Genomic DNA, 26,371 nt, shown 5'->3' with positions numbered 1-26,371 from the left:
TTGCTGGCTGCTTGGTCGGGACTCAGGCTGCAAGATGCTGAGAATGCTATTTAGCAGCAGCAGGAATAATATGAATGATAGCAACAATAGTAATAATGATAATGACAGTGATAATAGTTAGCATTTATAGAATACCATATGTGAAGAGCCTTACATGCATATTCTCATTTAATCCTCACTGGAACCCTATGAGGCTGGTTCTATTATTTATCCCCATTTCACAGAAGGGGAAACTGGAGCTTAGAGCAGTCAAGGTTACTAGACTAGTAACTTTCCAAGGTTCTACCTAGTAAGTGGCAGACCCCAGGCTCATGCCCTTCACTAGCAAGCTGTGCTGCCTCCTTCCCTCAGGTAGGGGAGGTGTGCGTGTGTTTTGTGTGTTTGTACACATCGGGCTTGGACCCCTGCGGGGCTGGCGCTACACTGCTCCCTCGCGTAGGGGTTCTGAGAGGCACTGGGCCCTGCCTATTTGCGGGCTACTGACTCAACCACGAGCAGCAAGTGTTTCCTGGGAGGTAACAAGGGGCCATTCATCTCTGGTTGCACCCACAGTTACCCAAATTGCTAACCTTATTGTGAAAAGTAGAAATGCAATTGAGTTGGTGCTGGAGGCATGTTTGAGGGAGGGGCAAACCACTCAAAGTAATTTAATTAACTGATGGCAAGTACATTAAGTGGAGTCTTGCCTCTGCTTTTATTTCTGATGTCTTTCAATGGAGCACCAAGTAATGCACATGAAATGCTCCCACAGACACAGGTGGACCTGTCTCAGTACTGATCAATCTTTACTGGCCAAACATGTTTAAAAGCTGGCACTGTACCTTGTGAGCAGGTACAGTGGAGGATATCACACTCACAAACATGCACCCCAACACAGTCCAGTCTTTACAGACAGGACACTGCTCTTTCTTGTTAAGTTCTCAGACAAGCCCTCGCCATCGCAGGCCCAGAAAATGAAGGGTTCTGCCCATCCAGCATCTGTCCAGCAAGCACCCACCAGGATTGTGCTGCGTTGACACTCAAAGCTGTATAGGATACTGGCTATGTTCACTGTGGTGGGAAATCACAAGGAAACCATCCCATCCAGTGTGACGAGGGTAGGGAAAGGGCACTCCCTGGCAGCGCTGCCCGGGGTGGGACCTCCAGAGTGGCCCCCTCTTTCCATCTGCTTCCCCCATGATCCCCAGGGTGTAGCTGAAGGGGCCTACAGAGTAGGAGACGACTAACTTTGGTGGTTCCTGCAGCATTTCATGCTGGGTCTCTCTCCCCACAAGTCTCAGAGTTGGAAGGGACCTTCAAGGTCACTGGGTTTAGCTGCACTCTTGTGGCTAGCAGCATTGCTGACCCAGTCCCTGCTTGAGCTTGCATATGCCGCTTGGGATAAGGAGCTCCCTCATGTGGCGGCTCCCTCCCGTGGCGGCTCTCTCTCCATGGTGGGGCAGGTTTGATGGCTGGAATGGGGTTCCATCCAAGGGGCCCAGATTGATCTGTTGAGGTGCACCTTGTGCTAGTCCAACTCATGGGGTCGCACAGCCCAGGTCAGCTCCCTTTGCCCCAGCCCCTACCCCACCACCTTCGAGATGTTAGCAGGAACTGACCATTCATCCCACGGGTCTTTCTTCTCTGGGCAAGCATCCCACTGTGGACCAGCTGCCCTGTCCTGTGCCAACAAGGCTAGGGCTGCCCTCTCTTCTGCCTGAAAATTACTGTAACCCAAGACCTGTCAGCTGTCCTGGCAGCTCACTACATGGGTGACATCACTCTGTCTTCTCACATGAACTTCTGGGAAGCCACGTCACCTCTTGTGCCAAACCTGGACCAATAAATATCCTTGAATTATGCCACTTCTTTAAGTCCAATAGAAGGGAAGTATTGCTAATGTTTTTCTTATAGATTAATTCATTGAGGATCAGCAGGTTAAGAAATTACTCAAAGTCACAAAGCTGACGTGGGTAATGCTGGGACCCCAACGGAGGCTGCCTGGTTCCTTAGAGCACAAAAGTACCCCCTGATGGCCACGCTAGGCTGCATGAGCTCAGCTGCTTTCTTCCACACAGCACCACTTAACTCATCACACCCTTGTCCCCTCACCCAGCAACGAACGTCCCCAAGGTAGGTCCCCTCTGGCCTGACCTGGTTTCTCTCCACCTTCTCATCTGGCACCTGGGACTTGTCCTCCAGCCAACCCAGCCCAGTGGCTCACCTCTGCCCTCCACAAGGACCACCCCTTCCCTGCATGCAGCTGTCTGCAGCCTACCCAGCATTAGGGCCCAGAACCTCCTCTTAAGGTAACCCAGCCCGCTGTTCTCTCAGCTGTGGAGCCTGCTGCACTCTCTGCTGGCCTGTGGTCCATCCCTCTAAGCCCTGTGAGCGGGCCCACACAGCCCATTCTCAGGGTCACCTCCAGGCCTTTGCTAATGCAGCCCCGTTCAGAGGCCTCCTGTCCTGCCCATCGTATCCCTCTTCTCTTCCTTAGCCAGACATAGCTACAAGGCTGATGGCCACCATTCATCTATTTTCTGCTGTGGTGGGACTTGGATTTTCTGATACTGCCAAGCTGACAAGGGGCTAGAAAAGCACCAAACACGGGATGTTAAACTAAAACTCTCCGGCCCTGCCACTGCCTGTGGCATCTTACCCAGTGTACTCTCCCAGGGAGGTGCGCTTGAGCTCACAGTGCATTCCAAGTGACTTACATTGATGTCTTCCAAGTCCAGGAAGTTCAGGGTGAGCCCGTTGCGCTTCCAGATGATTGGTGGCCTCAGGTATCCACGGACGGCGCAGGTCAGCACTATGCTCAGCCCCACGGTCACTGTGGTCACACTGACCCTGTCCTCGGGGGCGAGGCTGAGCTGAACCACTTCTGCAGAGGGAAAGGAGGAGGCACGGTCAGGTGCAGGCCCAGGGAGTGGAGTCTCAACTCAAGGTGAATAGCCATGAATTTCCTGGGTGGAAGGGGCCCAGAAGGGCTCCACGGCTCCCTGAAAATTGTTTACAATGTGCTGACTAAATGTAGAGATAGACACTTTTGCTGGGCGATGAGCCAAGACTTAGGTCAAACGCCCAAGAGGCTGTGTGAGTCCAAACAGGTCAAGAACCATAGTTAATGTGCAGGGGACAATCTGAGCCATAGATTTGTATCAAGCCAAGAATGTGGGCTGCTAAGGCCAGGGGGCCCACCAAACAGAGAGACCAGGGGGGAAGGGGTGCGGCATCCTGCTCACAGCTCCCCTGGACTACTGGAGTCTGGGCCTTGCTAAGCGCAGACAAGGTCTGCTGAGTGAGCCAACAGGTTTCTCATCCATCTGGCGTCACTTTTAAAGGTTGTGCTGTCTGAAATCTGGGGAATGAACTGGCTGATCTTTGGTTTGTTTCTGTCTGAGGACTCGCTGAACTTTGGATTTGGATTTCTGTTCTGTGACCATGCACTGTAGCTTTTAATTTTCTGAAGCATACTTCAGGCTGCAGAAATTATTAGTCCTCGCCATTTTGCACTTGATAACTGGCATTAGGACTGATCATTCTTCAGGCAAATGGTAAGAATCTAAGATATTTCTCTGCAATCACAAGTTTTTTGAAATTCTCAGGATTTATGAAAAAATTAATCAAACTCAGGCTGCTCAAATGACCAAATGGGATCGGCTTTAGGGGAGAGTCAGAGGCCACTGATGGGACTGGTTCGCTTTTGCTCTTCTCCCAAATCTGTGCACTCAGAGAGGTTGGGGCAATAGCCAGAGGTGGCATGAGCTGCGGGAGGCAGGCTGGCTCTGGGAGCAGTGGGTACTATTTTGTCTATTCCCTATTCATGCTTACGACTCTATTGGGACCTGGGGGACCCCAACAGATGTATCCCCCTGAACTGGAGCAAAGCAGAGTTGGGAGCTGAGCTCTGTCGTTCTGCGGGATGCTTGTGAGCTGTGGCCAGGCAGCAGCAGCCCCGCAGCAGCACATCTGTGCTCACACCCTCTTGCCCTGGGAGAGGGAAGAGGGAGGGAAAACAGCCGCAGGTGCAAGGCACAGCAGCGTGGCTAAATTGAAAGCAGGGCCCTGAGGTCAGACCCTGAGCAGCAAGCCCTCCCTCCTCCACAGATGCTGAGGGGCCCCGCCCTGGGCTCACAACGATGAACCAGATACGCCAGGTGCTTCATCAGTGCTGTTGGATGGATGGATGAGAAACGGAGAAAATGAAATAAAGAAGTAAAAGAGCCAACAGGCCGGTGGGGAGGGGACAATCACACTCAGGAAAAATGCGACTCACGGTGAAGGAACCCTCGAGGAAAGATAAGCACCGAGTGATGGATGCAGACGCAACTGGCATAGTATTTTACCAACATTAAAGTGATGCATTTCAAGTTCTGCTCGCTACCCTCCCACCTCTAAGTCATGAGGCTTATTGCTCAGGGCAGGAGAAGGCACTAACTCTGTAGCAAGACCCGGGCTTTGGAGAGGGGAAAGAGAGTGAGAATGTGCTAAAATGGTTTAGCTCCCACCGTACTCTGCGGGTCAGTAGGACTCAGACCTCAGCATTCCCCCCAGGAGAAGAGGAGGTATCCTTTCCTCATCAGATGACCAAGAGGCTCCCCTGGGCCACGAGGCTTTGTGCCGCTGCTCCTGCCACCTGGGGCAACGATATGTGTCTGGGCAGAGCCAGAACCGCCTTGGCTCCTGGTATGGAAACAGGCCCAATTTTCCCAGAAAACTGAAGCTTGAGAAACTTCAATTTGTTTTATCTGAGTTCTTTTAACAGGAAACCAACCACCAGGCCTCCTAGATTACTGCAGCCGGACAATGAGACACACACCTGCTGCCTGTTGACCATCTCCTGTCTTACCCCTCCCTAATTCCCCGCTATCTAAACTCTGAACTTTAGTCAGAGAGATGGATTTGTGACTAGTCTCCCATTTCCAGGCTGATGTCACTGAGATTAAAGTCTTTCTTCCCTGGCAATACTCATCCACTCCGTGATGGACTTTCTGTGAGGTGAGCAACCAGACGTAGGCCGAACCCCTGCTGTTCAGCAGCATCATCTCTGTACCTGAGAACTGCCTTGGGCTGCCAGACCAAGGTCCAAAGGGAAGTGCCCCTAGCCTCAAGGGGCATGGAGGCCAGTGGTGACTGTGGGGGGCCTTGCTTGGGGGAGCCTCCTGACCCCCGAGTCCACCAGGCTGTGAGCCCAGATCATGAGCACCCCCAGGGCTGAGCTCAGCTTTGAATGACCTCAGACAGGGCAACCCAGAGTCCCTTGCCATGGGAAGTGAGGCTGCAGTGCACCACCACGCTGCTTCCTTGGGCACTCAGAAGCCAGCGGGGAGAGCAGCTGGGACCGGGGCTGGCGGGCGGGGGGGGTGTGGGTGTGGGTGTGGGTGTGGATGGGGGGGTGTGGGTGGGGGTGTGGGGGTGTGGGTGGGGGTGGGGGTGCGGGGGGTGGAAGCTAGAGACAGAGCAGTTTTTAGACAGAGCACTACTTACGTGGACTGTTAAAACTGTCAGCTCGCGGTAATCTTTACAATGGATTGAGCATTTAGTTGTGTTTTTCTCCCAATGGGGTGAGGCTTGTGAAGTCAGGTTAGTTACAAAAGGAGCCTAGATTTTCCCTGCACGTCTTATCTGTGGTCAGACTTGAAGGAAAAGACCAATTGGGCCTTCGGGGAGGGGCTTGGAGGCCACAGCAGGGCTTCCCCTGGGCCCTAGAGATCCGCTTCTCAGGTGTGGCTTCCCGGCCACCTGTATCATATCTCTGGGGATGGGTAATTAAAACACAGATTCCTGCCCCTCTACCTCAGGCTGATGCAGACTCTCTGGTGGGCTGGGTGGACATCCAGATTTTAACAAGCATCCCCAGGGGTTCTGTGGTGGCCTGAGAACTACTGTGTTATAAGATGAGAAGGGCTCTGTGTACATAGAGAGGGGGAATGCTGGTGGGAGACAGGGAGACGAGGTAGTCTGGTAGGCTGTGGTTTCCTGGGGCTCCAGACACAAGGCTAGGAGCATGGCCCCTCATTTGGAACACGGGACTGATGTGAAACGTAGTATGCCCTCCTCCATGTGGCCCCAAAGTCATATATTCCAAGCAGCTCTAGAAAAAGGTCTGCGGGAGCCTCAAACATGGGGCTAATAGGAAACAAAAATCCAAGTGGGAGATGGAAGCCTTCTGTGTCCCTCTGGTCCTGTGCCGGCTGGGATAACTGGCTGCTGCATCCTCTCTGAGTTATTCCCAGTCATTTGTATGTAGAAGATGTGCACTTTGCACAGGAAAAACTCATGCAAAATTAGAATGTGTGAATACTGATAGAACCATCGTAATTCTGCTCCTGTCAGCTACGTGAATATTAACCAAACAGCAAATATTTGGATCACTTAAAGTTTAATTAAATGAATGTTTTATTGGATTTAATTTGTGTCAATATTCCCCAGCTCCTTTCACAATTCTGAAGGGATTTAAGGCTACTGAGCCCTCTCCTTCTACCCTCACTCCCAGTTATTTCCTGGTCAACAAGCCTCCCCCTGGCAGGTCCTCCTTCCTTGCTAAGTGGCAAGAGTAGGACTAAGTGGCTTCTCAGGGTGACTTCCAGGGAGAGTAAAAAATAAGACAGCATCATGTGCTGGGCCCCAAGTGAGCAGGGCAGGCCACCTGGCCCCCAGGCCTGGCTCTGCTACTGACAAGCTCAGTGGCCTTGGCAGCTCCCTTCCTGTCACTGGGCCTCAGTTTAGACATGGATACAATGAGGGCTTGGGCCCCCCTCGCTTTTGCCTCGGAGCCGATTATTCTATGTTGATGTCCCCGGAGACCCTCTGAGTCTTGCAAGTGCTCCCACGGCATCTTTTCTTGCCCCTAAGTGTCATCTGCCCCTGTTCTTTGCCCACTTACCCATGATGGTAAAAGTGACACCTCCAGCGGCAGCACCAATGGGTGCCAAGTCCCACTGAGGCTTCCCTCCTGACACCCTCTGAGGACTCCCCTGCCCCACCCCAGGCCCCCTATAGCCTCCTGCATGCACCCCTCCAGTTTGCCCCAGCTGCCTGCAAGTCTCTTGTTGCCACTGGCAGAACAAGGTACATCTCAGCCCTGCTCAACAGCTGCCAATGGCTGCCTATTACCCACAGATCACCACATAGAATCCAGAACAGTCCCCAGTCTTGCCCCTGCTGTGTCTCTAACATTTTTAACCACTGTGCCAGCTGGCTCCCCATGGCATTTGTGTCTTCAGACCTCAGTGTGGGCCTGCTTGGCACCTGCTACTTGCCCATTCTGAGCTCCTCACACTGTTGGCCCCTACCTCCAAGATGACCTCATGGGATGTTTCTGGGACCCTGAAGTTTTTAATGTAAACAAACACTTGGACAGATAGTAGGTGAAGAAGATTGAAAGAGACTGTCCTGGTGAATTTATCAGAACTTTTTCAGGCTTAGTAACAGAAACACTCAGAAATGCTCATCTATTAATAGCTTAGGGGAGAAAAGGTGGTTTAGTTCCCACAATGGGAAATCTAAGGGAGGTGGAAGAGGTTGCAGGTAACCAGGGCCTTTGACAGTGGCATTCTCTACTTGGTTGCAAGATGTCCATTGGTGGCCCCACACTCACATTGTTTCTGTATGTGGGATTCCAGAGGAAGGGACCAAATCTTGCCTGTGAGCCCTGGAATAAAGCATGGGGGAGCTCTGATTGGCCACATACAGCTCCTGTGTTCTTCCCTGAAGCAAACACTGAGGGCAAGAGGATTGAATATTGTGCAGGTACAGGACTGATTGGCCCATCAGGCCTGGGCTGAGTGGCCACCTCCAGGGGCAGGGACTAGGTGTTTGGGCTGGGGTAAAACGTCTCACGGAAAGGGTATACTGGGCAGATGACACCCTGTGACCATCATAGGGATGCAGCGAGGGCCCCCTCCCTTCCCTCCATCTCCATCACAACTGCATCAGGAAGCCTGGGCATCGTGTGTGATCAGGGCAGATAGCCGCAATCATACAGTGAAGACCGTAAGAATCATCAGAACTGAAACCTGATCTAGGCTGCTGCAGCCCTGCCTCTACCCTGCCCCTTCTCTGGAGAGTGATGGGGGCAGCTTTCACAGGGAGGAGATGTGGCCCAGCTAAGCAAACTCCACCATCCTGTTGAGCCTCACATCCTGATGGCGAGGGTCTGGAATTTGTGGAGATGGCCTTTTGTCGGTGTTCAGTGATCACACATCTGAACCTCACCCATGCTGGCCACATCTGCAGGGCTGTGGACCAGCGAAGTCCCAGGCCTGGTCTCTGCTCTGGTGGGGAGCCGGGTCACATGAGAGGAAGGTGAAGATGCCACATGCAGCCCTCCAGGGGACAACAAGTGGTCCTTCCAGCCCCTGGCTGTGGCTCCAATGCCCCTGTGTTGACTGACCATCTGTGGGCTCATTTGCCACTATATGGGAAGGTTTCCAAGGTCCCTGGAAGACCAAACGAGATACGCCCAGCACTCAGAGTATGATCAGGGGTCAGTAAGAGAGGGCTCGGCCAGACACTGTGTCTGGGGTGAGAATGTGTCTACACATAGAGGCTGGTGTCTTTGGAAAGAGAGGGCTGGGCTGGGGGTCAGAGCAGCCCATCAGGGAGCTTGTCTGGCACTGCTGGGCGGAAGTCTGTGCCCACAGAGAGACTGACGCCCCGCTATGAGAACTGGCATTGGAGAGCTGCTCTGTAAGTAGGGAATCTGAGGAGGGCAAGGGAGTTGGGGGGTTCTCAAAGCTCAGGGCGTCCCATGATATCCTCCTGGGATGAAAACACATGGGCCACACTGCAGTGATGGCCCATCAGTGTGGGTTGGTTAGCACAAGACAGAGCTTCCTGGGCCACTAGCTAGGCTGCATGTCCCACAGTGGGATTCTGGGCAGGGCTGTTTGGTACTCTGGTGTCTAGCATAAGGCCTGGCATGCAGTAGGTGGGCTCAAGGCCATGACCTGTCTCTCTTGACCCTTCAAACCAGTGCAGTAGCATACCCTTGGTTTTCCAGACATGAGATGCCACAAACACCCGTCCTCACCTTTCTCCCTGAGTCTTGGAGCTTGGAGACAAAGGGCGGTCACAGGGAATTAATGGGCTTACCATAAGCAGGCTAACAAACATCCTTCCTGAAAGCAGGAGGCCATAACATTTCAGTTGTTGGAGAATTGGGTTTTAGTTCCCATTACAGCTTTCCCTTAATCTCAGGCGCTATTTCTCACACTGACTTGAACTCGATGAGACACTCATAAACCCATCAGCACCCTCTCAAACAGGATTCTGGTGCTTTGTAGCGATAGAAATTAAATTTCTCAAATTCTTGTCAAGCTGGTGTTAGTTTTCTTAAGTCAGAAACACACTAATGGAACACATTCCTACTTGGACATTTGCCATTTTTCAAATGATGCTGTTGGTGAAAAAACCCTGTCAAAAGCTCAGTAACCTGCCTGCACATCAATATTTTTGACTGAGCCTCGGAGGGCAAACTCAGGCTCAGGGGCCTGCTTGGGAATGAGGGCAATTTGGAGAGAGCACAGGCCAGGCGCTTAGACACAGCTCTGTAACTGCAGTCTCTTCCCACATTGCTCTCCCTCTAAATTAATGTGCTTCCCTGAAACAAACCCCTCAGGTGACCTGGGTGCCACCAAAGAAGCTGTGGCATTGGAGTGACAAAGCCTATTGATCTGGTCCCATCCCTGTGACCAGAGCCACACTGTGAAGTTGGTGAGAAGGGGAGGAGCCAAGGTGGAGTGCGCATGCCCAGTGTCTCCTGACCAAATAGGGCAACATCCCAACATCTCCTGGACCTTGTGACTTTGGCTGGTGTTTACAGAGTGAAGCTGCTTTGGCATGTCCTGGTGGGCCGGGCAAGGCGGGTGGGAGGGATGGTGTGCTTTTTGTCTCCTCTGTTCCCTCTACTGGAGATTGTCACTCTGGGATTCTTTCAAATAACTGCTGAATCTTTGTGGATGGGAGGCTGGGGACAGGATGTCTTAAAGCCTTTCATCTTGACATTCCTGTTTAGAGCACCAGGGTGCATCTAGCCTGCACAGGTGCCTCTGTATTAGCCAGACTTGCTCCAAAGCCATACAAGAGAGCACTTGCCTCTGTCCCAAATCTCCTGTTTCCTTATGTGTAACCGGATTCAATCTTCCTGCCATTGTCATTCCCTCTTGCTGGCTTCATTTTGGGGATGGCAATAAAATTACTAGTCAATTACCTGCGGGTCAGTGGGTAATTCGCTTTTTCAACTGGCCTATGTTGCTTGGTGTTGCTTCAACTTTTATTACAGTTTAGGTGTCAAGTTCTGCTCTCCGGTGTGAGCAAACACCTTTGTAAGCTGCATAAAGGCAGAGACTGTATCTGTTTTATTTATGTTGTATCCCCAGCACCTAATACGATGCCTGCCACGCAGAAGGGACTTAATAAGCCGTTTTAAGCAAGTGAACTACCAGGGTAGCGCTCAGACAACAATTATTTATGGGGCTGGTACCAGGAGCCAGGATACAGTGGGAATATACTGGCGAGAAAAACAGGCCCAGTGCTTGCTAACCTGGAGCTCATGGCTTAGCAGGGAAGACAAGTGTCAAGTGGGGAGGGAGAGCAGAGGCCTGAACCTGTCTACAGACCCCAGGTTAAGGGCCCGTGATGCCTGTAGAGCCTGGTTGCCCTCTTTCTTGGTAGAGCCCTCCCTGTGTGCCCGGCAGACCTGTGTCCTGCTATCAAGACATCCCATTCTGGTGTAGTATCCTCCTTGTTTGCAGGAGGGGCCTGTGCAGGGGCAGGGTTACCTGGGCATCCCTCTGGGCTCTGGGGTTCCATTTAGCCTCCTCTGGCCAATACATCTTTTTGGTTTTGGGAAAACTAAACCTCAATGTGACTGCTATGTGCAGACGAAGAGGAAGTTAGAGCAGAACTCAGTGCCCAGGGGCTGTGACATCACCATCCTGGGTGTCATGGGGTGCCACAGTGTGGCAGGCAGGAGAGGCATCCATCAGAAGGAGCAAAGGGTCCGTGCTGAGGTGGACAGCACAGAGCCTCCTGGTCAGCAGGGGCATGGCTGTCACAGTGCTGCGTACCAGCGCTTCCACCCCCGCTGGTTCCTGTGTATGTGGGGGGTAGCCTTGGTCAGCTCAGCCAGTCTATGAGTCTCTCCCACCCTACCGAGTCTACACCCAAAGATGACGGGCATACCTCTGCTCAAGATATTTGCAAAAGGAAAGTATCTTAACTGCCTATTACTTTGGTGTCTTAAGGGAGAAAAGAATGTATTACCCTATATAATTATACAGAGCTACTCAGATTTTACAAAAATTCATACAGATCTCTAAGGTTGGGTCCAGAATCTCCTGAGCAAGTCAGTGGAGAAGAGCAAACCGTTTTTACCTAACTAGCAAGAGGGGTCCATGCTGTGTGTTTCCAAATGCCAGCTCATCTTCCAATTCCTGTGCACTCATCATGACTATTTCCTGGCCTCTCTTGGAGCCAGAATGAGGCCATATCATTGGGTTTGACATGGTAGGTGATGGGAGGTGACCATGCCTGGCCACACAACCTCTGTGTCATTGTCTTGGTTAGTTTTATGTGTCACCTTGACTGGGCCACAAGGCACCCAGATACTTGTTCGAGCATTATTCTGGGTGTGTCTGTGAGGGTATTTCTGGGTGAGATTGACATTTGAATCAGTAGACTGAGTAGAGCAGATCGCCCTCCCCAGTGAGGGTGGGCCTCATCCAATCTGTTGAAGACCTGGATAGAGAAATGAGCCTGGGTGAGAGGGAACCCTTCCTGTCTCACTGCGGAGCTGGGACATTGGTCTTTTTCTTGCTTTCAGATTGAAACTGAAACACTGGCTTCAACAGGAGCCAATGTTTTATTGGTTCCATAGAAGACATATACATCTTCTGTTGGTTTTATTTCTCTGGAGGATAACACAGTCATCATCCATGCTCTCCCCTCCCCGCCTTTGGAGGCTGTGTGGTCATGCATTTGATGAGAGTGAAGAACACGGTCTAGTCACTGTTGAGGGAGAGCTGCCTGACCCCATCAGACATGATGAGGATGGGAAACCAGTCTTTACTGTATTACACTACTGAGATTTTGGGATATCTATAGCAACTGGTGTTAATTACATAACACACCCCCCTCAGGAGGGAAAGAAATACCAGTTAACGTATTTCCACTGAAGAAGTCATAAGGAAATGGGAAAGAGACTTTTGAGAAGCCAAGTCACCCAGGTCAGGAACCTTCTGAGAATGTTCTGACAAGAGTAGATCCAACTTTGGCTCCAATCCCCAGAATACCCTGTGTACACCTCCTTCACCCCACAGCTGTATCTGTTGCTACAGTGTCCAAACTGCTGGCCTGAGGGAGCAAGGGCTGGGGGGAGGGGGTGTCTCAGATGGGCTGGCAGAGAACGTGAAAACAAATTACACAGTACAATAAGCATTATGGATAGAAAGAACAAGATGAGAGAATACCAAGAGAGTAGCAGGGGAGGGCTATGAAGATGTGTGTGTGTGTGAGGTGGTGGTGGTGGTGGCGGTGGTGGGGGAAGCCTCTTTGAATAAGGAATATTTAAATGAAGATCTTTAAAATGAGAAGAAACCAGCCAAGACAAGAATGGGAGCAAGGATATTCTAGTTAGAGAAAACAGCCCATACAAAAGCCTTGAGGCAGGGTGGCGGCTTCGAGTGCTCTGGGAGCTGAAACAGACCAGTGTGGCTGAAACACAGGGCACAAGGCAAGGGCATGTGGCACAGATGCGGTCAGGGGCAGGAAATAGCCAGTTGGAGTGGGCAGAGCAAGGTAAGGACTGATGACTTTAATTTAAGGGAATGAAAAGTGATCAGGAGGATTTCTTTTTTTTTTAGGAGTCTCGCTCTGTCACCCAGGCTGGAGTGCAGCGGTGCGATCTCGGCTCACAATCAGGATTTTAAGTCAATCAGGGATGTGACATGATTTGCATGCTGAAGGACGCTGTGGCTGTTGTGTGAATAACGGACTGGTGGGAGAGACGAAAAAAATGCAGGGGGAACATTTAGGAGGCCAAGGTGGTGGTTCAGGAGAGAGACGGGTGGTGACTGTGGAGATGAAGAGGAAGGGACAGGGCTGGGAAATAGTTTGTATGGGGTGGGGAGAAAAGAGAGTGTCAGGAATGACTCCCGTGTTCCTGACTTGATCCTCTTGCATAATATGGTGTGATTTCCTGTGATGAAGCAGGCTGGGAGGGGAGGTCCAGGGACCCCACACAACCTTGAGGTCCCATCTTTGTCTTGATGATAACCCCCTAACCCTCCCAAGGCATTTGATTTGAAATGTAATTTGGGATCACTTTCTTGGCCTCCTCCAGTGAATGTGATTTGATGATGATTTCTAAACTGTGGCATTCTTGTTATTAAAAACCCTCCTCTAAGGAAGCAGAATAGATGCAAGTCTTTATCATCCGGGTCCCTGTCCTCCCAAGTTTCCTGGGGTTGGACTGTGTACGGCGGGCCGCTCCAGCAGCAGGAGGCAGACACAGAGCCTCCCCTACTGCATCCCTTCACCATTTCCACCCCACAGCACAGGCTGTGCCCTCTCCAAATGGGGGACTGTGCTTCACATGCAGGAAGGGGAGAAGCCACTGCGTCCTGAAAGAACATGAATAAATATAACTTGTTTTCTGTTTAATTATCCAGTCTCCTGAGAACGCTCGGTCATGGCTGTGTTTTGTAAACAGGCATCTGCAGACCATTTTGAACAGTTTACATCAGTGTATTTGTTTTTGATTCCAATTTCCCGAGTGTGCCATGGTGCTGATGAACTCCTGATGAGGGGTTCCTGTGCCAGCTATCAGCTCTGCTGCTCCCAGGGACCACGGGGCTCCTGCTGCCTTCTTTTTGTAAAGGAAACATTGCTCACAGCCTCCTAGCCCCTCTCTACGCATGGCTCCCAGGGACCTCCGTCCTCTACCTCCTGGTCCAGGAGGAGCCGTGATCAGAATCTGCTCCTCACTATGGGAGACTCCTGGTATCCTGGTTTCAGGGCTCACCTGAGAAGCTCTTACAGCTTGTTTGCTGAATATTTAGTAACCTGGGTAGGGAGTTCAGCTGAGCCCAATTGTTGGAAGGGCAGGGGCACTGGCCCCTGATGGCCTGGTTTAGACTTTGGCAGAGGGGTTCAGGAGCGGGGTTTGGAAAAGCCTCATCCCTCTCCAACTGATGACACTGCGGGCACGAGCAGAAAGCGGAGACGTGGAGTAAGGAAGCCCTCTGAGTGCAGTGGTAAGAAAGGAGGCTGGAGATGTTGGGAGGGCTGGCGGGGCCTGTGGTCTGGTGAGGAGTCTATGTTTGATTTTCTTACAAGTTGTTGTAGGATTCTATGCAGGATACTAAAATGGTCTGATTTACACCTTTAAAGACCATCTGTGTATTGGTTGAGATGGTCTTCAGCTGCATTAACAGAAAATCCTGACTGGAAATGGGGCTGGCTAATTCGGAAATTCGACTATCTCCATCACAAGAAGGCCCCAGTGCATGTTTTCTGGGCAGGTGAATTCCATGGTTCCAGAATGTGACCAAAGCCTCAGGCTCTCTCTTTTCTGCCCTGCAGTCCTCAGTACGCTGCCTTGATGCCCGTCGGGGTTACTGGGAGGCCTACAAACAGGTGGAGGCATCACAGGTAGGTACACATCTGGTGGAGAGGATGTGAGTTTTAAGAACTATAAACAAAAATAAAATCCTAAGATACCCACCACATGAATGGACCCCCTCTTAGCCAAGAGGACCCCAGAAAACTCTTAAAAACTGAGTTCCCAGCCATGAAGGCAACAAAGGTTGGACATGCCTTGTTATATCCACTCTGTTTTGCAGTTTAGACACAACAATGGACCAGCATTCATGTTAAAACAGAGCTCATGAGAGTGACAGGCCAGGCGCGGTGCTCATGCCTGGAATCCCAGCACTTTGGGAGGCTGAGGTGGGTGGATCATTGAGGTCAGGAGTTTGAGACCAGCCTGGCCAACATGGTGAAATTCCGTCTCTACTAAAAATACAAAAATTAGCTGGACGTGGTAGCACGTACCTGTAATCCTAGCACTTTGGGAGGCTGAGGCAGGCAGATCACTTGAGCTCAGGAGTTCAAGGCCTGCCTGGGCAGCATGACGAAACTCCACCTCTACAAAAAATACAAATAATTAGCTGGGCATGGTGGTGAGTGCCTGTAGTCCCAGACTACTCAGGAGGCTGAAGTGGGAGGATCGCTTGAGCCCAGAAGGTGCAGGTTGTAGTGAGCTGAGATTGCGCCACTGGACTCCAACCTGGGCAACAGCAGAGTGAGATCCAGTCTCAAAAAAGAAAACAAAACAAAACAAAACAAAAAAAACCAACAAAACCCAGTGCCAGAACAGACTCTTTGTGGTAATAAAATACCAAATTATAAATGGGACACAAAGCCATGCCAGGCAAGGGTTAAGTCTCGCACCCCTATGCTTGAATAAACTGCGCTCTACCTGCCACGAGGCTTTTCCTTTCCTCCAGTGGCTAAACAAGCTCTGGCCTTGAGATAAGCAATGCTGGAACAACTGCAGCTCCCCTGGAGGCCGACTCACTGCCCCAGCCCCTGTTCCGCAAGTCACAACTACAGCTTTGACTGGACAAGAGACTGATTTCAGTGACCTTCTCCTGATAAGAAGACCACTGCCCCTGGACTGATCCTGGCTGGTTTACACAGGCTGCACACTTGAGTGCCTTCACATCCTGAAAAGACCCTTTCACCTATGGAGCCTAACTGTAATAGAGTTAAATGTTAATTTTCCACCCCAAAGTGAAAATGGGTCATATGTTACATGCATGTTTGTACATACATACACATGCACCAGGACCACCTTCCTAAATATCCACAGCTCCTCCCGTAACCTGTAGAATATGTCTACTTGGCCAACCACATTCAGCATAAAGCTCCAACCCCAACCCCTTCTCCTTCTAAACGCCTGTCTCTGGTCTTTTCTGCACTGCCCAGCCCGCGGGATGGCCACTTTGCAGGCTGTAATCCTTTATAAGAAAGAAAGTCTCCTTTTCTAAATTGACACTTGTGTGATTTTTTTTTTTTAAGTTCACAAAACAAAGAAACTTCTCCCAAAACTTCCCAGCCGACTTCCCCTCAGGTTCATTGGCCAGATCTGTGCCACATCACTCCTAAACAACTGTGGCAAAACCACCCTGACTGGCACCAGGACGTTGGTGGCTGTGGGGGGAGGTGGGCAAACAGGTTCTGTCAGGAGGGAGGGAGGGGTGAGGGTGTTGGACAGCACTCTATTGGTTTGGGTGTTGGGGGGTGGATGATAGAGGAGGCTGCCACCCAGGCATGGCGCTCCGGACCGAGCATGGCTCTGAGAGCAGGTGCTGGGGGCGGACTGATCGGGCCACCTGCTGGAAGAGGGGCCAACAGGCTTGACTGGATGGGGAGATTGAGGGAAAGGGAGGAATCCAGAATGAATACTGGGTTTTTGGCCTGAAAAACTGTGTGGGTGATGGTTCCATTTGCTGAAAGACTGAGGGTTAGGATAGACATTTCAGCTGAGATGCAGGGTTCTGTCTTTAACCATGGGAGGTGGGCTGAGGGGGTAATCAGTTGGATATGGGAGTTTGGGGCTCAGGAGACTGGCCTAGGCTAGGCATGCAACCTTGAAATTCATTGATGCATAAGTAATACTTAGAAACACAGGATCACATGAGATCCCTGGGGAGAGAGTGTGGAGTGAGGAGAGATCTAAGGGTGCAGTTTCTGGGACCCCCAGTGTTTAGAGGTGAGCGGATGGGCAGGGGCCAGTGAGGAGGGTAGGGCTGCAGAAGGAAGGGCCAAGGAGGGTGTGGGTCACTTGTGCCCAGTGTGGCCGAGAGCTCCAGGTGGATGAGGAGTGAGATTTGGCCATGCGCTTGGCAACACAGAGGTCATTTGGGGCCTCTCATGTTTCATTAAAGCCCTGGGGAGTGAAGCCATCTTTGGAATGGGTTGGACAGAGAACGGGAGGTGAGAAGGTGAAGAGGCATTCTTTAGAAGGGTTTTGTCATGACGCAGAGCAGAGAAACGGGATGGTAGACAGAAGGTCAAGGAGAGTGGGTTGTTACGTTTTTAAGGTGTTGTGTTTGTATGCTAGTGGGAGTGATCGGATAGCGAGGGAGAATTTCAGAAGAAAAGTCTCTGAGTGGGTGAGGCAGGGGCATGGAGCCTGAGTGGTGGCCCAGCCTCTGATGGGGCAGAGACCTTGTGCAGTGTGATAGAAGGTAGGCAGAGCCTGGAGTATAATGGGGATGTGGGAAACTGGACCCAATGGTGGAAAGATTGGGTAAAACCCATTTGGTATACATTAGTGCTTCTCAACACAAAGCAAGTTTTCTCAAGAGACATTTGGTAAAGACTGGAGGTATTTTTGGTTGTCGCAACTTGGGGGAGGGGGTGGTTTCTTACTGGCATCTGGTGGACACAGCCTGAGGATGCTGTGGAACAGCCCAAAATGCACAGAACAGTCTCCATGACAAAGAATTAAACGGCTCCAAATATCAATAGTGGCACTGTTGAGAACTGTGCTATATATTAATAACCACAATGCTAGCAAGGAAAATGTGGCTTGCACACCCTTAAAATAAATACTTATCTTTCGTGTGTTGGGAGTGGCTGCCCACCCACTGCCCTGCCCTAAGCAGGGGAGATCGCCTGTGTGGATACGTCCCTGTCCTAACTCACCCATGTCTTGGTGGTTACACTCTGAGGAGGCCGCCTGTCATTCCTCATCTGAGCTGGACAAGGCCAAACCTTGCCTAGGGGTGTGGCTATCAACTCTCCCACAGACACCAGGCTTGGCTGGCCCACCTGCCGCTCCTGGTGGTGGCGGGTCTCAGTGCAGGCAGCTGACTGGGAGGGAGACTCAGAAGAGTGGGTGTCACCACCGTTATCACTGTGACATAAAACCAATTCCTTTGCCTTTGCCAAAACCTTTTCTGTGTTAGGCAGAGGCGTGGCAGCAAAGTTTTAAAGTACTGGGATGTGAGAAATCTCTTTCCCTTATATGGGACGTTTCTCTCTCTCTTCGTCTTGAGTAGGTTCTTTAAATTATCTTTCAGTGAGAACCCTATCATGCCATGTATGCTTTGTCCAAGGACAGGTCTTGGTAAGAAAAATGCCTCCTGTTTCCTCTCCAAAGACTCCTCCGCCATCTGTCAGTTTGGAAATCTCCACATCTTGACCCATGGCAAATTGCTTCTCAGCAGCCCTGATGTGGCACTTGCTTTAGGAGGCACAGGCAGAGGCTGCCAGCTGGCTGAGTGAACGGTCCATTTTAGGGATGAATGAACCAAAATCTCATCTACTCTCCCCATCTTAAAAATTACAGCCAGGTACCCTCCCACTCCTCTGAAGCCACACTTTTCTCTTCATCCCCTCTGTGCTGCTTCCAGTAGGGACCTCAGCATTTGGTGGCAGGAGGTGGCCTCTTCCCTGGGAATGCTGACCATGGGGTGGGTCTGTGTGGCACCACCTCCTAGGCCCCTTCCCCCACATTGTCTCGGAGGGAGCGGGCTCCTCTGCCTGGCACTGAAGGCCTGCTAGCACCTGGTTTCCAGCCTCATCTCCCACAACTCACACTGAGCTAGACACAAGTGGAACTGCCAGCCACTCTCCAAATGTCCTGGGCCTTCCCCCATCGCTGGCCACCAGAGAGGGCACCACCTCACAGAGGAGCTCAGAACTATGCAAATACGCCCAGGTCGTCTCAACTCAAACTGGGCAGCCGAAAGTCAGTGTGAAAGTTCCAGGCTTTAGTGACACCTCTGCCCTGCCCTTACCCCACCCTGCCTCTGGAGGTGGCACAGGTGTGGTGACTGCCCTGCATCCAGTGAGGATGCCTGTCTGGGGCCGCTGGGGCAGGGGTGGAGCAGGACACAAACCCACAAAAATAAATTTCAATGATCACAAAGGTAGGGGTGAAACTAAATGTTTGAAAAAGCATCTTTTGACAATTTGCCATGTGGTGGGCTGGATTTTGGAGAATTGGCCTGTACTCTGAATGCAGGGGAGTCACTCCCCCTCCCACTAGGGACCCACAGGCTGGTAGATGCTCCACAGGTTGCCCCTCCCCCAGCATCCCTGCAGGGCTGGTCATCCTGGACCTGATGCCACTGACAGGCCTGTCCATGTGGGGATGTGAAAGCGGAGGTCCAGAGAGGTACTGTGGCAGGACCAGTGCCCCGGGGGGGATTCCAGCTCACTTTTTTCTTCTTAGGACCCCATTTCAATGCACTCGGGTTGGAGGGAGAGGGGGACAATGATAAATTCAAGGAAAAACATCTGGATCTCATCCTCACATAGCTAACAAGTTAGTGAAAGGTGATTTAAGACTTAGACATGGTGCCTCTGCTCATTCTCCCACAACCCACCCAGCCAGGCTAGGGAGGGGGCAGGGGAAGCCCCCAGGAATAAGTGCTGTCGCGACTGTCCCTTGCCCCATTTATACTCCCCAGCAACAGGAGACTGATTTCTCTTGATCTCGTGTGGTTTGTTTGCGGTTGTGGTGCTGATGATTTCACTGTTAGAACTGAACAGGCTCACACAGGCAGGGCCACTGCAGGGGTCCCAGTGCCCTGGGTGGAGGGGCCACACGCACAGCCTGAGCAGAAGTCTGCATCCTAACAAATAGCTCCTGCATCATGAGGTCTACAGCCCATGTTGGGCTCAGTTTCTCTTTTGCACATTGTAAAAACTGGATCACATTCAGGTTCAAAAGCCTCAGAAGTGTTTGGGATAAAACCATCCTCTGGGTTCTTGGGAGGCGAGACTGTGGCTCCTTTATAAACATGAATCACATAAAGAAACCACACAGATACCCCATGGCTAGCACTGCCCTGCTCCCTCCTTCTCTATCCCTGGAAACCCCAGTTTCACCCATGTACCCTGCTTTGTGCTGACATCTGGCTGCCAGGAGTGCCCTTACGAGGTGGTCCTTTCAGCCCACCCGTAACCCCAACTGTGCCAAGAGGGCCCCTCTCAGTCTCACCTCCCCTTCTCCACTCTGGCTCATCAAGAAGGAAAGGGTTCTGAGAAACTCACTCGTGCTCAGGAAAGATCAACTGACGGCAACCAGGTGTGTTCCCCTCCCAGGTCCCGGCTGTTTTTGGTCTCCCCCAACCTCTCCAGGTCCACCTGAGCCTTCATCTGCAGAGGTCTTGAGAAGGCTAGGGTGGTCTATCAGTCCGTTCTTGCATTGCTATAAAGAAATATCTAAGGCTGGGTAATATATAAAGAAAAAAGGCTTAATTGGCTCACGGTTCTGCAGGCTATACAAGCATAGCACCAGCATCGTCTTGGCTTCTGGTGAGGCCTCAGCAAGCTTACGTTCATGGGGAAGGTGAAGAGGGAGTGAGAGCAAGACAGAGAGGAGGAAGAGCCAGTCTCCTTTCAACAACCAGCTCTCCCGTGAACTGAGAACTCACTTATCACCAAGGGGATAGTGCTTGGCCATTCAGGAGGGGTCCACCCCCATGACTCAGTCACCTCCCACCCGGCCCCACCTCCAACACTGGGCATCTCATTTCAACATGAGATTTGGAGGGGACAAGCATCCAAACTATCTGGGGTGGGAAAATGATCCTGACACCAGGAAGCCTCCACTTGCCCTCAGCTCCACAGATGCTGCACAGCACGGCCTGTCTGCAGCCCAGGGGCCAGCCCAGCAGTCCCCATAAAGCCCCGGGAGCCATCGGTGGCCACTGGCTCCTTCTGCTAAATCCGGGGTGCTTCAGGAGGGCAGAGTTACTGTTTCAGATCCCAACATGGCCCTCTTGGGGAAAACAAATACGGCGTGATTGGAAAGCAGTCACCAGTGTGAAATGTATCCATCCACACAGCTGCTCACCATACCCTGGAGATGAGTTTCTGCTGGGAGCCATCCCCAGGTGGCCTCTGAGAAAAGCCACAGCAGTCTGACCCCTGGCATTCCCAGCTGGGCCAGCCTAGCTCTGTTGGACCTTGTCCTCTATGTCCACAGGACATCCACCCTGGGTGACTTGTCCCATCCCTCCCTTATCTCCCCTGCCAGTTCCACTTTCCCAGGCTCAGCCTCATCATCCTTCCCATCCCTCCTTCATCTCCCCAACCAGTTCCGCCTTCCCAGACCCAGCCTCATCATCCTTTCTGGCTCCTTCAGGTCCTGCCCTCCAGTCCTTGAGTCCGAGCACCTTCTGCTTCCCAAGCCTTTCAGCTTGGCCTCTCCTCCACTCCCATAGCCACAGGCAGAGGCTCTCCAAAGGGCTCCTGCTTGCAGGCCATGTCCTGGACATGCACCCTGACACCTGGGACAGCCTGGAGACCTCAAGTGTGAGCTGGCTTAGCACCTTCTTGAGTCTTCCCTGGCAGCCCCTCACTCACACCTTCCTTTCGCACCTCGTGTTAGGATCACAGCCTATCAGGGTGCCCTGAGCTGGGTTTTGTGCCACGTTCTGTGGAGGCCAGGTAAATGGGAGGCATGGGGAGGCATCAGCTGAGAAAGCAGCACCTGGTGGGGCACACAGGGCGGGGTGAGGGGTAGGTGTGGTTGAGTGGCAGGAACGATCTCTGCCTGGCTTCCACACCTCCTCAGTGCCTTGCACGGGGCCTGGTGCTCAGCCAACCCCAACAGACATTAGCTGAGTGAAGGAGCCATGCTTGCCAACTGGAGAGGAGGAGGAAAACGGGTACTGTATGCACTGAAGGGCAAAGGAAGGCTGAGGAGCAGTGAGGGTCTCAAGATGCTTGGGCCATGGCAGGCAGCAGGGAGAGGGGTAGGGGTCCTGGCACCCTGGTTTTCCACGCCCCACAGCAGGCACCTCACACCCCCAGTCATGAGGTACACTTGTGGGTGAGGGGAAGGCCTCAGGGGCTACACAGATGACACACGGGGGCTGCACTGAGCTCAGCTGATGCACCGGGCATGCTGCCCAGCACCGAGGTAGGGGCCCTCTCCCAGGGGCCTCATTTTGCTGTGCTGAGCGGTTGGGACTTCACAGCCTACCACCTACATGATGGGGGATTGTCGAATGGCTCCAACCAAAATGTACTCTCCCTAGAGGCTGGTGGCAGCCATACAAGTCCTGGTCATCTTGTCCCCACCCAGGCCCACAATGGAGTGCCTGAGCCCTCGCTAAGCGTGAGCGCACCATGACTACACAGCTGGCAGCCCCGAATCCCACCGCCTGAGCCCGAGCACTCCCATGATTCCCTCTCTGGACACCGTGAGCCCAGCCAGCACTGGCCAGACAGCTCTGTGCATGCAGAGAGCAGAGCCCAGGTGTGGGGGCCCCTGTGGGCAAACCCAGGGTACACAGACCACAGCACGCACACCCAACATGGCTGCTGACTATTTTCAAGGTCCTGACCTTGGGAGCTGAAAATGAGTTTCCTTTCTCCTGGCAGCTTCTACAGACGGATTAGGAAGTTGTGGGCAGAACAGCTTTGTGCTGTCCTGAAACAACACTCTGGTTTAATGAGCTCCCTGTACATGCAGGGCAGTTGTCAGTGAAATCTGCCTATTAAAATGCATGTGGTTCGGAAGGAGGCTTGGCTCTCTCCCGGCTGAGGCCAAGGCTATGCCCGGCTCCTGCCTCTCCACCCTTCCCCAGGGCTGCTGTCCCCATGGGCTCGGAGAGAAGGCGTGAGCCAGGAATGCTGCGGAGCAAATCGCTGCATTTCAGCAGAACCTGGGCTTCGGGATTCCTCTGTCCCTCTGTGAGAGGCAGGTGAGGCAGCTGCCTAGATCTGCCCAGTCCCTCACTGACTAAGGAGTGGGGGAGTCCGTGGCAGCAGATGGTAAAGGACACCTGTGTCTCCACACCTGTCCTCTGCTTGCCTGGTGTCCTGGGAGCTGGGAAAGCTGGATCAGGCCTAGGACCCCCTCTTGGTCAGCCTGCAGCAGCTGAAGCAGCCTCTGCTGCCCTGCTCAGAGGGAAGATTGGGCAGTGGAGGTCTGGAGCAGTGACCACAGCTTCCCCTTTGTCCCTGGCTCCTCACTCGGTGTCCTCAGCTTTGGGAGGGTCCTGATGTTTCTGGATCGCCCCCATGGGAACCAGAAAGGGATGAGCGTGCTGCTGCCCCCAGTGCCTTCTGAGAGCACAGAGGTCCCCAAAATCACACAGGTGGAGAGTCTGGCCTGCCAGCTGGGCAGGGTGGGCTCCTGTGCTGTGTCTCCACACCTGGAGTCTTCCTGATCCCATGTCTCAGAACCACTTTTCCCAGGAGGAAGAACAGTAGTAGGAAAAACTGGGTGATGTTGATTCAACAGGTTCTGGGGATAGGGGAAGAAAAGGGAGGAGATGGGGTCTGGGAGGAGGAGGTGCAGGATTCTGGTGGGGGGTGGTGAGGAGGCGGGCACGGGACACATCCAGCACCTGCCACCTGAAAGCTGCAGACTGTGTTTTCATGGCGCTGTGAGGGCCTCTCCCTGAGCCCTGGCTTAGGAAGGCCCCGACACCTATGAGAGGGCCTGGGGCTGGGTTTAAACAGGCAGGGGCAATAAAGACAACCCATTTTTCACAAAGCATACTCGTATCCACAGCTGCATAAGCCCCACAAGGAGGCTGGGTGAGGAGCATCTGCCCATCTCACAGATGAAGAGGCTGAGGCTGAATAAGGTGAAGCAATTTGCCCCAGGTCTCAAGTGGATCCTCTCCCCTGATGCCCAGGCTGATCAGAGCAAGCGAAGCACCATGGCCACAGTGGTCCTGCAGTGCCCTTGCTAAAGCGGGGACTTGGTGTTGCTCTCCTGCCAGTGGATGCCTGAGTCCATCACTGAAGATTTGTTTCAGAAACTGAGACACACCTGGGAAGGAACCACCTGCCATGCTGTCAGTCATTAACACACAGGCAGAAGAGACTGCTAGATAGGTTCCAAATCGGGGAAGTGTGGTTTGCTTGGGGCAGAGGTCAGGCTCCAGAGAACAGAAAGAAGGTCATGGGACACAGGAGGCAAACTCTCCCGACCTCCACATTTCACTGGCTTGGCTGGGGCAAGAAGGGCTGTGTTTAGAAAGCGCGTGAACCACACATTCAGGCTGGGCAGAAATGAACAGTATCACTGAGGAGCTGTGTCTGCCACTGACTCTGGAGGAATTTGCTTTCACTAGCATCAGCCATCTAACCGAAATTTTACCTTAAAAAATGCCAAAACGAATGGGCTCAAATAAAGTGTTAGCTATTATGTAGTAGTTTCTAAAAAACCCAGCTGGTCACACCTCAAGCTTTTAAAGGGAGTTCACTTGGAAAACCCAGGTGCCAGAGACATCACGTAATCAGAACAGAACTGATAAACCCGCTCAATAGGCTTTAGCATGAGCACTGTTTTCACCAAAAGTGGAGGCTGGATTCCCCTCCCTGGGAGCTTCCTCTGTTGTCGCCCAAGCTCCCAGATCATCAGGTTACAGCACAGAACACTTTGGGTCTGGTCAACTTTGGTCTGTGCCTTCTCACACCACATGATGGAGAATTTTATGCTGACTCCCAGGGCTCCAATGCCCCCTGACCTGTGTGCTGTCCCCTACTTTGAGTGAGACAAGTCACTACCCCCCTACATGGGCGCTGTTTGAAAAGTTGGGCTAATGTGCATTTGAGTTCCCGGGTGACTGAGGAGTCCTGCGGAGCTCTGAGGCCTTTGCAGGTCAAATGGGAGGTGGTGGAGGCCCGGCTCATTTGTCTTGGTAGCCTGGCTTCCGCAGGAACACATTCTAAGTGCAAACCTCAGCTGCCTTCCTGCTCATCCCGTGACAGGGAGGAGGGAGTGGCTTGTTTCATTTTTCCTAACTTCGGAAACAATAAGACATTTTTCCTAACTTCGGAAACAATAAGACATGGAGATAAGAGCCGGTCACTTTTGGAAGAGTTGCCAGGCACCTGCAAAATCAGGCCCCTCAGGAAGCCTCTAGTGAAGGTATCCAATGGTATACTTTCACAGATGTGCAAAGATATCTGTGACCAACGATGCCAATTGCAATATTATCTAGTGAAAAACTAAGAACAACCTGAATATCCATCATCAGGGGATTGGTTATTATGTTTTGGTTTCAAATAGAATTTGAAAGAGCCAGGCAAATCTATTTGTATTGACCTGAAATGGTTTTAAATGAGAAAAGCAAGTTGCAAAACAATGTGTGGAGTCTGATTCCAGGTCACAAAAATACCTGTGTGGTGTTTGTACCTGCAGGAAAGAAAGCCTGCGTGGGTCCAAGCAAATTGCCAATGGAATTTATCCATGGGGCGTGAGATGGGGGATAAGACAGCAGTGGGATTTGGGAGGGATTATCTTTCAACTTCTTATGTGCAGTAGTGTACAATTAGCATGTATTACTTTGAAACAAAATATATTCCAAAAGAAAGAAAGCCCTGAGGAACATCCCTGTCTCAGGGTCTAACGACAGCCACACAGAGGCAGCTGGACTTGAAGGATATGTTCTTAGGAACTCATGCTCACTTGGGTTCTGGGGTTTTTCAATCAGCCCAATGCTCTGGCCCAAGCCCTCAATAGAGGTGGTCCTTTGCCTGCTCCATGTAAGGGGTGCTGGAACTGTTAATCCCATTTGCCTTTGAGCTCACTTTGGTTGGGGTCTGGAAAGTTCTACCAGGCACATCGATGTGTCCTCTCTCATCTCACTGGGTTGCTGACTGCAGACTTCACTGCAGCTCGGACCCTTATGAATATGGGTTTGGTGAACACTGTGCTTGTAAAGCTTAGAGAGGAGGTCTCGAATTTGACGGCATCTGTTGCTGCCTACCCAGTTCCGATGGAAGCCTCCATGCCCACACACCTGCTCTGCTTCTCTCTCTCCTTTCCTCTCCAGTTTCTTTAATTCAGGTCAACCTTACCTGGTAGCCTCTAACTCAATAAAGTATGTGTGCCTACCATGGCCCTTCCTGCAGGGTTCCACTTCATTATCTCCATAATCCAACCTGGGACTGGGGAAGAAGAGCACAGCCACTCTCCAAGTGATTTAACGGGATGCTTTAATGATGTATTGAAAATGAACATTGACCCCAAGTAAGAGGTGCTAAACTGATACTTTAAAAGCACACCGTCCATTTCACTCTGATGGACTCTCCTCCTTAAATCACCGTGGTGTCATTTTTACGATGCAGATCTAGCTATTGAGGCTACAGGACTGTGAAATGTCATATAAAAAAGCCAATAAGAAAAAAATAAAATTAAGTTGCGGGGAGCGTGCATTAGCATTTCAAAAATGTTCTGTTGCATTATGCTATTATTCTCTCTCTGTCAAGGGGCACTGGGATCCTGTCCTCCCCATAAAGAGACTGTGCCACAGAATGTATTAGCGCTCCATTCCTGAAACGGCGTGGCAGCTGAAGGGCATAGTTACAATAATGGCAAAATATATTCTGGACT

General features: G+C 51.8%; 1 protein-coding gene across 6 annotated transcripts in view; it reads right to left on the bottom strand.

Moving 5' to 3' along the window:
- LOC105467155 (follistatin like 4) overlaps nt 1–26,371 on the bottom strand; it is a 555,957-nt gene that overhangs the window by 50,977 nt on the left and 478,609 nt on the right. For all 6 annotated transcript variants that reach the window (XM_071098467.1, XM_011716594.2, XM_071098468.1 and 3 more), the window contains one exon: nt 2,697–2,863. In XM_071098467.1, the coding sequence (XP_070954568.1) occupies nt 2,697–2,863 (167 nt within the window). The remainder of the gene's footprint in view (nt 1–2,696; nt 2,864–26,371) is intronic.

Source organism: Macaca nemestrina, chromosome 6 (genome assembly GCF_043159975.1).
Source record: "Macaca nemestrina isolate mMacNem1 chromosome 6, mMacNem.hap1, whole genome shotgun sequence".
NCBI lineage: Eukaryota > Metazoa > Chordata > Mammalia > Primates > Cercopithecidae > Macaca > Macaca nemestrina.
This window is presented reverse-complemented; position numbering and strand designations above follow the sequence as displayed.